The sequence below is a fragment of the Trachemys scripta genome, chromosome 4 (genome assembly GCF_013100865.1).
Source record: "Trachemys scripta elegans isolate TJP31775 chromosome 4, CAS_Tse_1.0, whole genome shotgun sequence".
NCBI lineage: Eukaryota > Metazoa > Chordata > Testudines > Emydidae > Trachemys > Trachemys scripta.
This window is the reverse complement of record NC_048301.1, coordinates 141,528,890-141,542,004: the sequence shown is the minus strand read 5'-3', so window position 1 is coordinate 141,542,004 and position 13,115 is coordinate 141,528,890. Positions and strand designations below refer to the sequence as shown.

General features: G+C 53.9%; 1 protein-coding gene across 2 annotated transcripts in view; it reads left to right on the top strand.

Annotated features, from left to right (window-relative positions):
• Positions 1-13,115, top strand: part of LOC117876234 (integrin alpha-D-like) — a 116,145-nt gene that overhangs the window by 15,033 nt on the left and 87,997 nt on the right. Inside the window, exons 13-30 of one of the 2 annotated variants that reach the window (XM_034768180.1) lie at positions 452-592; positions 889-1,086; positions 1,302-1,432; positions 2,477-2,634; positions 2,786-2,940; positions 3,091-3,222; positions 4,901-4,974; positions 5,308-5,449; positions 5,650-5,763; positions 7,319-7,398; positions 7,536-7,619; positions 7,867-7,942; positions 8,179-8,286; positions 8,613-8,696; positions 8,874-8,987; positions 9,209-9,301; positions 9,477-9,587; positions 9,776-10,610. In XM_034768180.1, coding sequence (XP_034624071.1) covers positions 452-592; positions 889-1,086; positions 1,302-1,432; positions 2,477-2,634; positions 2,786-2,940; positions 3,091-3,222; positions 4,901-4,974; positions 5,308-5,449; positions 5,650-5,763; positions 7,319-7,398; positions 7,536-7,619; positions 7,867-7,942; positions 8,179-8,286; positions 8,613-8,696; positions 8,874-8,987; positions 9,209-9,301; positions 9,477-9,587; positions 9,776-9,898 — 2,118 coding nt within the window. In that variant the 3' untranslated portion in view covers positions 9,899-10,610. Of the gene's footprint in view, positions 1-451; positions 593-888; positions 1,087-1,301; positions 1,433-2,476; positions 2,635-2,785; positions 2,941-3,090; positions 3,223-4,900; positions 4,975-5,307; positions 5,450-5,649; positions 5,764-7,318; positions 7,399-7,535; positions 7,620-7,866; positions 7,943-8,178; positions 8,287-8,612; positions 8,697-8,873; positions 8,988-9,208; positions 9,302-9,476; positions 9,588-9,775; positions 10,611-13,115 lie in introns of those variants that run through there. The other variant, XM_034768181.1, reaches the window with a different exon arrangement.

Below are 13,115 nucleotides of genomic sequence, written 5' to 3'. Positions count from 1 at the left end.
CAGTTAGATGAGACTCAAGAGTGATCCAGACAGAGAGGGGAAACATTTCACTTGTGCAAACACGGTAGTTTAAATAATGGCACCACAGCTAGCAGGAAGCACCTCTCTCACATACAGCTTCCTGTGCACTCAGGCAAACCGAACTGGAAAGACAATTTCAGCCAAGTAGATTCAATGAATAAACTTCACTTGTACAAACACAGCAGCTAAAAAGAACTGAACCACAGTGAACAATCAGCATTTCTCCAAGACCTAACAGCCTATACGTTCAGTGGGACAGTACTACCTGCTGTGTGTAAAATGAGGGTGATGGTGAGGACAGAATGAATGTGGGATTTTAATCCTGCTCCCAGCAGGCTCTGTGTGTGTGTGTGTGTGTGTGTGTGGGTGGGTCCCAGTGGGAGAAGGAGGAAGTGACTAAAAGGAAGGAGCGACTTATCTGCCCTTCCAGGTCGGCTCGTATTTCGGGGGTACACTGTGCGCTGTGGACCTCAACAGAGATGGGAACACGGACCTGGTTCTGATCGGAGCCCCCATGTACTATACTCCCCTGAATGGAGGGCGCGTCTATATCTGCCAGATTAACCAGCAGGTAAGAGAGGGGAAGAACTGGGGTTTATGATGTAGCTGGACAGATTTAGGGATGGGATCCCATTAAATGGCTTGCTAGGCAGAGATGACCCCATGCTCCAGTCCAGGGCTAAGGGGCGCTGTGCTGCAGGGACCAGGGTGGGGGGCTTAGTAGAAGATGCTCTTTCCTTGCAGTCAGTGCTGACCCCCAATACCCCAGTGTGGCACTAGGGGGTGCTGTGCTGCAGGGAGCAGGGACGAGTCTCTGTAGGGGGCGCTGATCCTTTCACCCTTTGTCTCTTTGGGTGGGGCCTGCAGGGGACGATGCTGATCTGCAGGAAGACACTGCAGGGGCAGGCGTTCGGGCACTTCGGGGCCAGCATGTCTGAAATCGGGGACATCAGCGGGGACGGACAGACGGACGTGGCCATCGGGGCCCCCATGGAGAATGACAATCGTGGGGCCTTGTACATCTTCCATGGGGAAAAAAGAGGCCTCAGTCCCCAGTACAGACAGGTGAGCCCCGAAGAGACACCATGGGGGCCCATGGCCCTCTAGTGCATATTAACGTTTAGCCGCCTCCTTCCCATCCCTCCTCCTCTGCTGCCCCCTAGTGCCCATTATACAGTACTGCCGCCCCTTCCCCATCCCTCACCCTCCGCTGCCCCTACTGCCCATTATACAGTACAGCCGCCCCTTCCCCACCCCTTACTGCTCTCTCTGCCCCACAGCACATAGAGGGGTCACAGTTTCCCAGTGGGCTGCACTACTTTGGCCAGGCCGTCAGTGGCGGGACAGACCTGACTGGGGATGGGCTGCCAGACATCGCGGTGGGAGCACAAGGGCAGGTCCTGCTGCTGAGGTGAGTTACTCTGTGTCATTGCACTGCTCCACATGGCAATCACAGACAGCGACAGTACATGGTGTGTGTGTGTGTGTGTGTGTGTGTGTATGTATGTATGTATGTATGTGTGTGCGCTGCCTGCTGCTGGAAAACCGTAAGGGCAGAAACCCCAAATTGGCTGTGTGCTCTATAATTAGATTTCACCACCCAAGTTAGAAGTATGAACTCCTCAGGCACTATAACAACCTCACCATGGCGTCCCAGAGAGCCCCTCCAGGCACTCTGGTCTATTTTGCCACCCAGATAAGCTTGCCTGTGTGATAGATGGTCCCTTACACCAAAAACCACAACAATATTCAGGTTACTCCTTGCCCCAAAGGACCAGTCACTTACCCCAGAGCAATTGTATGTCAGATCTCAAACCTAAGACCATGCTGGTAGCCAATCCTGTAATAAACTAGCTAAAGATCTGGTAACTAAGAAAAAGAAACGAGAGTTATTTATACTGTTTAAGCAGGTAACCTACACATGCAAATGAGTTACCGTCTTCGATTCCAAAAGATAAGAGAATCTTCTGTAATAAGCAAACTCCATATGTCCTTTAGGGTAACCCAAACTAAGCAGCTGGGGGTCTTTTGCTAATGCCTACTGAGTCTTGCTCTTTTAGAGTCCAAGTGGCACAAAGACAATAAGTTTCTCCTTGTCAAGGATTTGTATCCCCTTCTCCCCAGAGCCCTCGTAGATGGGACAAGTTCATGCGTAGGGTTGCTCTTCCTAGAGGGGGTGAGAAATGCAATTAACCAAGTCTCTGTTCTTCCATGTCTCACAATGGCTCATTTGGTCTCAATGGCCTTCTCCTTCCCCTTCTGTAGGAAGCCAGCCTTTGCATTAGAGAAGTCTCCTTCCCTGTTTGATGAGTTACACAGTTACAAAGGTTTAAAAGGCAAAGACTCCCTGGGTGCTGTGAGCACATCCAGGCTGGGTGGGAGGCTCAGGGGAGGGAGGGGGGCTGGCCCCATTGCAGGGAGCAGCTGGGTGATGGTTCTGTTCCCCCCATGGCAGGTCCCGGCCTGTGCTCAAAGTCAAGATCTCCATCAGCTTCCAGCCCCCCACGATCCCCACCTCGGCCTTCGACTGCCAGGAGCAGGAGCAGCTTAACACGGAGGCCAGCAGGGCAGAGGTCTGCTTCACCATCACTAAGAGCACCATGGACAGCCTAGGTCAGACCAAACCCATCCTCCGCTCCCCTCCCCCCCTGGCCTGGGGTTGGCTTGAAGCCAGCGCCCCCTAGAGGGGAAAGGCCTCGTGTCCCATTTCCCCTTGAGGTTCCCACTGTGTCTCTCTCTGTCCCTCATTTCCCCTCCCCCGTAGGCGACAGGATCTTCAGCACTATCCAGTACAGCCTGGCCCTGGACCCCGGGCGGACGAAGATCCGAGCCGCCTTCGACGCCACCGGCCCCGTCCTGAGCGGGGAGCTGCGGCTCCGCATTGAGAAGAAATGTGAGACGTATCGGATAACGTTACCTGTGAGTGTGTGGGGTCCCGGCTCCTTCCCCTCCCACTGTGTCTGCCCCTTGCTCCCAAATCACCCAGAGAACAAACCTCTTTCCGAGTCCAACCCAGCCCCCAGCTCCTGTTACCTTTCAGGGGCCCGACTTGTCTCTCTGTCTCCACAGCTCTGCCCGGAGGACACTGTGACCCCCATCACCTTGCGCCTCAACTACAGCCTGACAGGGGAGCCCATCTCTACTGCTAGCAACCTCAAACCCATCCTGAGCGAGGACTCTGCGCCGGTGTCTACAGGCTCGGTAAGGTGCCAGAGCCAGGCCCCGAGGTGGTTCTGCTGCCGGGATCGAACCAGTGACCGTTTGAAAGCAAGAGTCTGGAAAATTCAGAGGCAGCAGCAGCCTCCTAAACCCCTTTACACAGTGCAACCCATCTCTCATCCGTGGGAACATTCCAACTTCTCCTCAAAGCTCCCAAAATATCCATGTCTTAAAAAAAAAAAATGAAAAATGTTCATCAAAAATCAAATTTTATTTTGGCCAGGGCCCCCTAGAGGGGGAAGTCCCCATGCCCTGTTCCCCATCCCCCTGAGCCAACCAGTCCCCCTGCCCTGGCACCGCTAGAAGTGTGATGCTGCTGCTTGCCAGAGGGGGAGGCGGAAGAGGGATTGTATGTGGGGGGGCAGGTGCAGGGCTGATGATGGTGTGACGGTATTCTGGGGGTGCAGCCTGGGACTGTTGTGCCCACTTAGCCCTCCAGCCTGGGCTGTCTCTCTCAATATTTTGCTAGTGACAAGCAGCAAACTTCTCCAGGCACTGTGATCACTCAGCACAACTGCATCTGGAGCCCCACACCCAGCTAGATGGCACGAACACTCCCAGAGCCACTCACGAATCACACACACAGAAAGGCACCAGCCAAATCCCCCCAGCTCCCAGCCTTGCACCTCAGGAATATACCATCTCACACTGCTCAAGATGAGCAATGAAATTGTATTAATTGGTTCACCACTTCATCAATGGAAAGTGGACATACCCCAGCCTTTGTAACCTGAGCAGATTTACCAAACACTTCAGGCAAATTCACTGGTAAAGATAAACAGCTAAACAAATTCATTGACTACAAAAGATAGATTTTAAGTGATAGGCAAAATGTCAGCGTTAGTTACCAAAGGAAAAGAAAATATAAGCATGGAGTCTAAACTCTCAACTCTATTTGACTGGGCAACATCTAGATTAAGCAGTTTTTCTCACCACACTGGATAGTGCAGTTCATAGTACACAGGTTTCACCCTTGAAGCCTGGACCAGTCCCCTCTGTTGGAGTCTTCAGTCTTCTGAGCATCCTTGTTGCTTGCAGCGTAGGTGGGGGCAGGAGAAAGGCCCAGCAGGGGATCCCCTGTGTCCTGTTTTATACCGTTAGTCCCATGTGCGTGGAGAACACAAGTCCAGGCATGTTGGGTGAGCATTGTTGAGTCACAAGGTGGAGAAATACCCCTGGTGAGGCCTTATGCAGGTGAGTCACTTGCATTGTAGCTCCCTTGCTTGACAATGGTTGGTGATGTCTGTTCAGCACCCACCCGGGTGTTGGTTACCTCCTTTGTCATTGTCTCTGGAGAGCTAGTATCTGGGTGCTTTCCAAACCTACCGCATGTTTTACTAACAACCATACAACACAATTTTTAAAACTTCATATGCATTAACAATATACATACATATATGGATAAAAAAATGACTTTCAGCAGATCATAACCTTTCCCCTTATACCTCACACGGCCTGCTTTATATACAAGATCACATTTATATATATACATGAGGAATATGGGGGTTACCCGGTGCTCCCCAAAGATGCAGGATGTTACAGATGGGTGTAGCTGTCCCCCAGTGCAGGGTCCCTGGGTCCCTGCGTTGTCGCTCTAGCAGGTGGTGCTGCAGCCCCTTCCCTACCCACTCTGATCCTGCTCTCCTGGGTCTCCCCGCAGCTCCCGTTTCAGAAGGACTGTGGCATGGATGGCCGCTGCGATGACCAGTTAGAAATCTCCTTCAATTTCTCTGGGTAAGTCACTGAATCCTCCTCCCCCAAACACCTACCACGGTGGGACCTGTCCAGCTTGATCATGCCTCAGATCTTCAACATCCAGCTGGAGATTTTGCCAGATTTCCACTGCTGATGGATCCTGTCGGGGACCCTGCTGGGGGGAAGATTCACCGCTGGGTTCCCTGGCTGTGCACTGTTATGGGAAGCTCACAGCAGTGGAGTTCCCAGCTGGGCACTGTTATAGGAAGCTCTCAGGGCTGGGGTCCCCGGCTGGACACTGCTAGAAGAAGTTCACAGACCGGCCAGCGCACTGCCCTGCAGAAGCTCACCCCTTTCTCTCCCCCTCCTTAGCTTGAGCACCCTGGTGGTGGGGGTCACCCCTGAACTCAACACCACCGTCTCCATCCAGAACCGTGGGGAGAATTCCTACAGCACCAGGGTGCAGTTCTTCTACCCGGCCGCGCTGTCCTACCGCCGGGTCCTGCTGCTCCAGGTACCCCAACATACACCGGGCAGGCTCAGCAGGGGGCGCTGTGCTGCAGGGAGCGGGCAGGGGGCTTGGCAGGGGGCGCTGTGCTGCAGGGAGTGGGCAGGGGGCTTGGCAGGGGGGCGCTGTGCTGCAGGGAGCGGGCAGGGGGCTCAGCAGGGGGTGCTGTGGGCTGCATCTCTCACTGGCTGGTCTCTCACGGTCAGTCTAACAGGAGGGCCATGGCCGTTAAGTGCAGCTCGGCCGTGGGCTCCGAGGAGCAGACTCAGAGGACCAGCACCTGCCACATCAACCACCCCATCTTCTGGAGCAGAGCTGAGGTAGGGACGGGCCCTGGCCTGTGAACTCCCAAGGGGTGAGCCCAGCTGGGGGCAGAGAGGGGCAGTTCCCTGGGGTCAGCCCAGCCCGTGACAAGAGATGTGCTGGGGAAAGCGCCCGGGGAGCCCGGCAAGTCAGTGCAAACAGAGCTGTGGCTCATTAAAAGACAAGGGAAAGGGAAGGAGCCAGCGTCATTGTCATGGCTTCCCCCACACCTGTCCCCTCGGAACCAGCATGACACCATTGGGCCTTCGTCATCGTGATCCTGAGAGGTGTCCTGACCCGACTGGGCCAGGCCCAGGGAGAGGGACCCACCTGCCATAGGCGCCAATTTTCTCGGCGGTGGTGGGTGCGCACCCCCCCACCCTTTCCCTGCCACTAGCCCCGCCCCAACTCCACCCCATCCCCGCCCCTGGCCCCGCCCTCATTCCAACCCCATCCCCAAAGTCCCCACCCTAACTCCATCCCTCCCTGCCCCTATTAGATCCCTTCCCCAAATCCCCACCCTAGCCCCATCTCTTCCCCCAGCGCGCCGTGTTCCCCCTCCTCCCCCCTCCCTCCCTGCCCCACGAATCAGCTGTGTCACAGTGCAAGCACTGGGAGGGGGGAGAAGCAGGACGCAGCAGAGCCCTGGCGGAGGAGGTGGAGGCGGAGGTGAGCTGGAGCAGGGGGGCGGGGCCAAGGGGAGCTGCCGGTGGGTGCCTATGCCACCTGCCCCTGCCCCCAGTGAGATCCAGACACCACTGGGGATGGGAGACTGTCTCTCCACCCCTGCCCATTGGGCTCCGTCCCTTCCCCACCTTATTTCTTCTCTTCCCACTGCTCCCCTCTGTCTAAGGAGTGTCTGGCTGAGCCGGCCAAGCCTGTGTGTTGTGCTCGCTGCTGTGATGAGCCTGTGCCCAGGACGGCGGCTAAATCCAGCGTCCGCGCCAGCCCGAGGCTGGTACCGCTTGCCAGCTCTTGGCGCGGACAATCTGGGGTCTCTCCAGCGGGGGGGCTGCCAGCGAGAGGCAGCAGCCGCAGCAGAAGCTGCATTTTCTCTCTGTGCTGCTCTCCCCACTTGTGCCTTTGCCTCGTTGTCTGCTGGGAACCGGGCCAGGACTTCAACCACAGCGCCCAGGCCAGCTCCAGCCCCTCCACTAACCTCCTCTCCTCCCCCAGCGGCCACTTATTGCGTCCAGTTATCGGTCAGACAGTGGGGGGGGAGGGATAAAAGGCTCGCTCCAGCGACAGGCGCAGGGCAGGGAGGAGGGGGAAGAATAAAAGTCTCATTGAACACATTACATTGCAAAGGCCTTAGCTGATTTCTTCTGTGTCTGTAATAAAAGGATGGTGAATGGGGTGTTGCCACGGTACGGAACCAACCAAGGTCTGTGAATCCCAAACCCTAAACCCAGTTAATGCTGTTGGGCAGGGACAGGGTCATGTTAACACCTTCGCCTCTCTGGGCCCATTTATTCCATCTAAGTTCATACAACAGTCCCCCTGATTCCCTGTGCCTGCCCTGTCTCTGGCAGTTCCCCAGGCCCTGACTCTCACCCCACCTGTATTTTCCAGGCCGTCTTCGTCGCCACCTTCGACGTCTCCTCTGAGGCCGACCTGGGGGACAAGCTGCAGATTATAGCCAACGTCAGCAGGTGAGGTGGCTGTGCAGGGCCAGGGGGTGGGGTGGGAGCCATGCATGGAGCAGAGCAGGCCTATAGTGCAGTCTTCCTGCACAGTTACCTGCCTGAGTCTCCTCACATCTCTCTCCTTTGCCCTCCCCTCCCTGCAGTGACAATGGCGGCCCCACCACCGAGCGCATGAGTCACCGGGCGGAGCTGCCGGTCAAGTACGGCATCTTCATCATCCTCACCAGGTAGGTCACTGCGGAGACAGAGGGGGGAGCGCCCCCTGCTGGACCCCCTGTTCCCTGCAGCACAGTGCCCCCTAGCGCCGCACGGGATCATAGGTGCCTGCACTGACTGCAAGGGGAATGCGCCCCCTACTGAGCCCTTCCCTGTAGCACAACGCCCCCTTCTGGACATGACATCCCACCGCCACTCTCCAGCCCCATCCATCACACTCCTGTCTCTCTCGTTCCTTCCATCCTTTTCCTCCCCCAGCCTTGAGGAGTCGACCAAGTACGTCAACTTCTCCAAGGAGGCAGGGACAAGTGTGCCAGTGACACATCGGTACGAGGTGAGGCCGGCGGCACAGAGTGTGATGGGCAAGAGAGAGGGACTAGAAGTGGTTGAATGGGATCTAGTGGATTAGAGCATGGAGGGGTAAGGGTAGGGGTGGGCAGGGAGCCAGGATTCCTGGGTCATTTCCCAGATCTGGCAGGGCAGTGGGGTCTGAGGGTTAAAAGCCGGGGTTGGGGATCAGAGCTCCTGGGTTCTCTTCCTGCAGTGCCCTATGGTGGGTCTTTCTTTCAGGTCAAGAACCTGCGGCAGAGAAGCGTCCCCATCTCGGTCAAGTTCCAGTTCCCTGTGGAGCTGAGCGGGGTCCAGGTGTGGGATGCATCTGAGGTCGTCCCCTCCAAGGTACCTGCCTCTCCCTGCCCTTGTGTGTGAGAGAGAGAGAGATGGGCCCAGTGACACCTGCTCTGCCCTACAGCGCCCCCTGCTGGGACAGGCTGCCTATGGGGGAAAGACCCCTGCCCCAGCCCCTGAGCCAGCATATTCCCTGCCCTGGGACTGGATTGGAGCCAGCGCCTCCTAGTGGGAAAAGGTCCTGTGTCCCCTTCCCCACCCCCCTGAGCCAGCCAGTCCCCTGCCCTGGGGATGGATTGGTGCTGGTGTCCCCTAGATGGGAAGGTCCCATGACCCATTCCCACCACCATTAACACCGTGTCTCTCTCCCTCCCCAGCCCCAGCTGGCTCAGTGCACCAGTGAGGTGGGAACGACTGGTTCAAAGGACTTTGTGAAGCAGATGAGCGAGCGCCCCCTGCTGGTGAGTACAGGCTGGTGCTGGTCCCAGCAGCCCCTTTCCCCTTGGCATTAACACAGACAGTGAGTATGGGGCTGGGCTGGGGAAGGGACACCTGCTATAGACAGACCCAGACCCTCATGGCCATGCTGAGCCCCTGCACACCCCCTGCCTCACCTGGCAATATCCTTCCACCCCCAGGACTGCTCCGTGGCCACCTGTAAGAAGATCGAGTGCAAAATCGCCTCCCTGGAAATGCAGCAGCCGCTGGAGTTCATGATCAAAGGGAACGTCAGCTTCCAGTGGGTGTCCCAGGTATGAGAGCTGCCTCTGCCTCTCGGCACCAGGAGAGAGATTCCCCCCGCCCCCGTATGAACATCCCCCATGCCTCACCCCAGAGGTGACTGCATCTCAGTGCTGGGCAAGGGATTGCCCCTGTGTGAACGGCCTGTAAATTGCTCTGGGTCCCCCTGGGACGATGCTCCGGGCTGGTTTGTGTCGTTTCTGGTCAGGGACGGTGAATTTCTCTGTTCCAGACTCAGCAGCAGAAAGTGAGTCTGGTGAGCGAGGCCCGGATTGAATACGAGGAGAAGAAATACACCCAGAAGGAGGGATTCGTCCAGCGCCAGGTACCAGAGTGACTGCGCCCAGGATAGAGAGAGCATTGGCTAGTGGTTAGAGCTGGGAGCCAGGACTCCTAGGTCCTGTCCCTGCTCGGGGAGGAAGGGGGTCTGGTGTGTTAGAGCAGGGGCGGGTGGTGGGCCAGGAGTCCTGGGTCCCCATCTCACAGCTCCTCTCCCCCAGGTGCAGACAGTGGTGGAGCGCTCCAAGGTCTATAACTACCTGCCCATCATCGTGGGCAGCAGCGTGGGGGGCCTGGTTCTGCTGGCTCTCATCACCGCAGCCCTCTACAAGGTGAGTGGGGCAGGGCTTGGACCCCTCCCTCACAGCCCATCACCCTGGGGGCGGGGCCTGTGGCTCTCCCAGCTGGTGGGGGAGGGACAAAGGTCTTTCTTTTGGAGGTTCCCACAGCCCATCCCTCTTCCTCAGACATGAGCCTGTCTCCGTCTGGTTCTCACCATCTCCTCTTTGTCTCCTTCCAGTTCGGCTTCTTCAAGCGCCAGTACAAGCAGATGATGGAGGATGGTGTGGAGGGTGAGGGGCCTGGCCCGACCCAGAGCACTGCCGCTGGAAACCCCCCTGCTTCCGATGCCCCCAAACCATAGCCCCCCTTGTGCCAACGCCCCCGGCTTTGCCTCCCTCTGGGCTGCTCCAGATTCACCCCTGCCCCCTTATGTTGCCACCTCCAAGATGCAGAGAGACCGGCCACTGTCCACCCTCCCACCAACAAAGCACGTCCTAGTGCCAACTGGAGCCAATCGTTACTCAAGTTAGGCTTGGCTGAATTCTATTGATCTTTTTATAACTTTGATGGAGAATTATTCAACGTCATTATCCTGACAGCAGCCCCAGTGACACCGGTATTACCACAAGTTTTATACACATTAAGGTGGGACTCTAATAAGTTCTCCTGCAACAATTTTTGTTCCTTGTCTAGAGGCACAATTTGATTACCAATGGAAATATTGTGTCGTTGGTTTGTGTGTGTGTGTGTGTGCGCGTGCGCAGTGAAACTGGTGTTTGTTGACAATTACCCTCTGCCCAACCTCCTCATCTAATTCACTGTTCCTGAAGTGAGAAAGGAAGTATTCGCTGGACACTGAGGAAGTGAGCCTGACCTACACGGTTTGGTCTGGCAGGCTGCTGAAAGCATGTGGTGAGAAACTTTGGTTGAATCTGATACAGTTTTGATAAGTTAGGCACTAGTAAACATTTCATCTTTTATTTTCTTTGTAACTATTCCTGACTTTTATGCCTCATTTCTTGGACTCACTTGAAATCTCTCTGTGCTTAATAAACTTGTTTTATTTGATCTAATCTAGCGTATTTGAATAGAAGTGTCTGGGTAATTCCATTTGGGGTGACAAGTTGTAGGCATAGCACACTTTTAAAGGAATAATGGACTTAATATAATGTGTAGTGTCCAGGAGAGGGCAGTACAGGACATAGATTTCTGGGAGAAAATCTATGACTGGGTGTGTGCTGGGGTCACCCTGCGGTATAACCCAGGCTGGTGAGAGCCAGAGTGTAACCCAGGTGTGGCTGGCAGGCTGCAGTTACACACAGACACTCAGGGTGTGACTTGCATGCTCTTAGGTTGTTTGTGAGCGGCCCAGCTGGGAACTATTTCATCGAGGCTTTGTAAGGCACCCTAGATTGCAGAGCAGGGGCAACACAGCTGCTCACTAGTCTTGCATGTCACAGATGCATGAATAGAGTAATATCAAGCGGGAGTAAAGGGGTTCTATTCTCTCTGTGTTTGGCACTGGTGTGACTGCTGTTGGAATGGTGTGTCCATTTCTGGGTGCATAAAACTCAAGAAAGATGTTGCTAACTTGGAGAGGGGTCAGAGAAGAGCCATGAGAATGATTAGAAAACTTGCCTAATACCAATCGACTCAAAGAGCTCAATATATTTAGCTTAACAAAGTGAAGATTAAGGGGTGACTTGATTACCCTCAACACACAGCTGTCACAATATTTAGCCAAATAGTGTCTTGTAAGGCATGAAATAAGAACTGGTGACACACTGGTCATGGATATCATTGCGTGATGTACGTGTTGGCTATGTACAACTGGGATTATCTGAATGTTACCAACCTCTCCCATATTAGTGTCATCTGCAAATTTTACAAGCATTCTCTCCACTCCATTATCCAAGTCATTAGTGAAAACACTGAATAGTACCAGACCCAGGACTGACTCCTGCGGGACCCCGCTAGATACACCCTCCCAGCTGAACAGCAAAGCACTGGTAACTACTCTAGTTGAAAGATTGTATTCAAAAGTTATGCACCCATCTTATAGTAATTTCATCTAGACCACATTTCCCCAGCTTGCTTATGAGACTGTCATGTGGGACTGTGTCAAAAGCCTTACTAAAATCAGGATATATTGCATCTACTGCTTTCCCCTTATCCGGTAGGCCAATAACCCTCTTAAAGAAGGAAATTAGGTTTGTTTGGCATGATTTGTTCTTGACAAATCCATGCTAGCTATTCCTTATAATCCTATTATCCTTCAGATGCTTCAAATGGGTTGGTTAATAATTTATTCCAGTATCTTTCTGGTCTATAATTCTCTGGGTTGTCCTTATTTCTCTTTTTATAGATAGGTACAATATTTGCCCTTTTCCAGTCCTCCAGGATCTCTCCCATCCTCCACAAGTTTTCAAAGATAATCACTGCTGGGTCAGAGATCTCTTCAGCCAGTTCTTTAAGTATTCTAGGATGAATTTCACTGGGCCCTGCCGACTTGAGTATGTCTAACTTACCTAAGTGTTTTTTAACCTGTTCTTTCCCTATTTTGGCTTGCATTCCTTCCCCCTTGTTAATATTAGTTGTGTTGAGTATCTGGTTTGGTCTTTTTAGTGAAGTCTGAAGCAAAAGAGTTTGCTTACCGGCCTGTAATTGCCAGGATCTCCCCTAGAGCCTTTTTAAAAGAAAAACACAGTTCACAGTTCTGCAATTTCATATTTGAGTTCCTTCAGAGCTCTTGGGTGAATACCAGCTGGTCCTGGTGACTTATTCCTGTCTAACTTATCAACTTATTCCNTATCTTCCAGCGGGAGGGGCAAGCCTGCCCTAGAGCCACCCACCAGGGATCAGAGAGCAGCTCCCCTTCCCGCTCCCCCTCCCCCCCGGCTCAGTGGGAGGCCACTCCACCTCACTCCCATTTCTATCCCATTAGCCGTAGCCTGTCGTACACCTTCCCACACCAGTAGTGTGCCCTTTAATGTCATTCAGGTCTTCTCTTTGTCTCCCTGAGATCCAGACTCCCATCCGGGAGACTGTGCTTAAAACCATGCCATTAGTAGTCCTAGGCCTGCACTTCATTTCTATATGTTCCATCTCACCACATCTTCTGGAGAGAAGATTACCATCCTGACCAAACTTCTTAATTGTCCTATGATCCATTCCGACTCCCCTTGGCCTGCGTCTGTATTCTCTGGGTCCCAGGAGCTACTGTTTCAAATTCAGTCTCACATGTTGCATTTCTCTCCTTCTGTCGTCAAGGAGTGTTTTTCTTCAAATCCTCTGTCTCCCTTTTAAATTGGCTCTGAAAAGGGTCTTCCATTCCAGAATTACCATTCTCTGACATCAGGCCAGCCTGCCCCACAAAGTACCCAGCACCTCCAAGGTTACAAGGCAATGACACATTTGCAGCCATGCTATGGACACACCACAATTGCCCTGTCTGATCCTTCACCTCCAAGAAGTTTTATAGCAGCCTCCTTAAAGCCTAGGAAGGAAATTTTGGGATTCTGTCTTAGTCACAGCCTTAGTTCCCTCAGTAAAGTATCATCATATAACACCTCAACAAA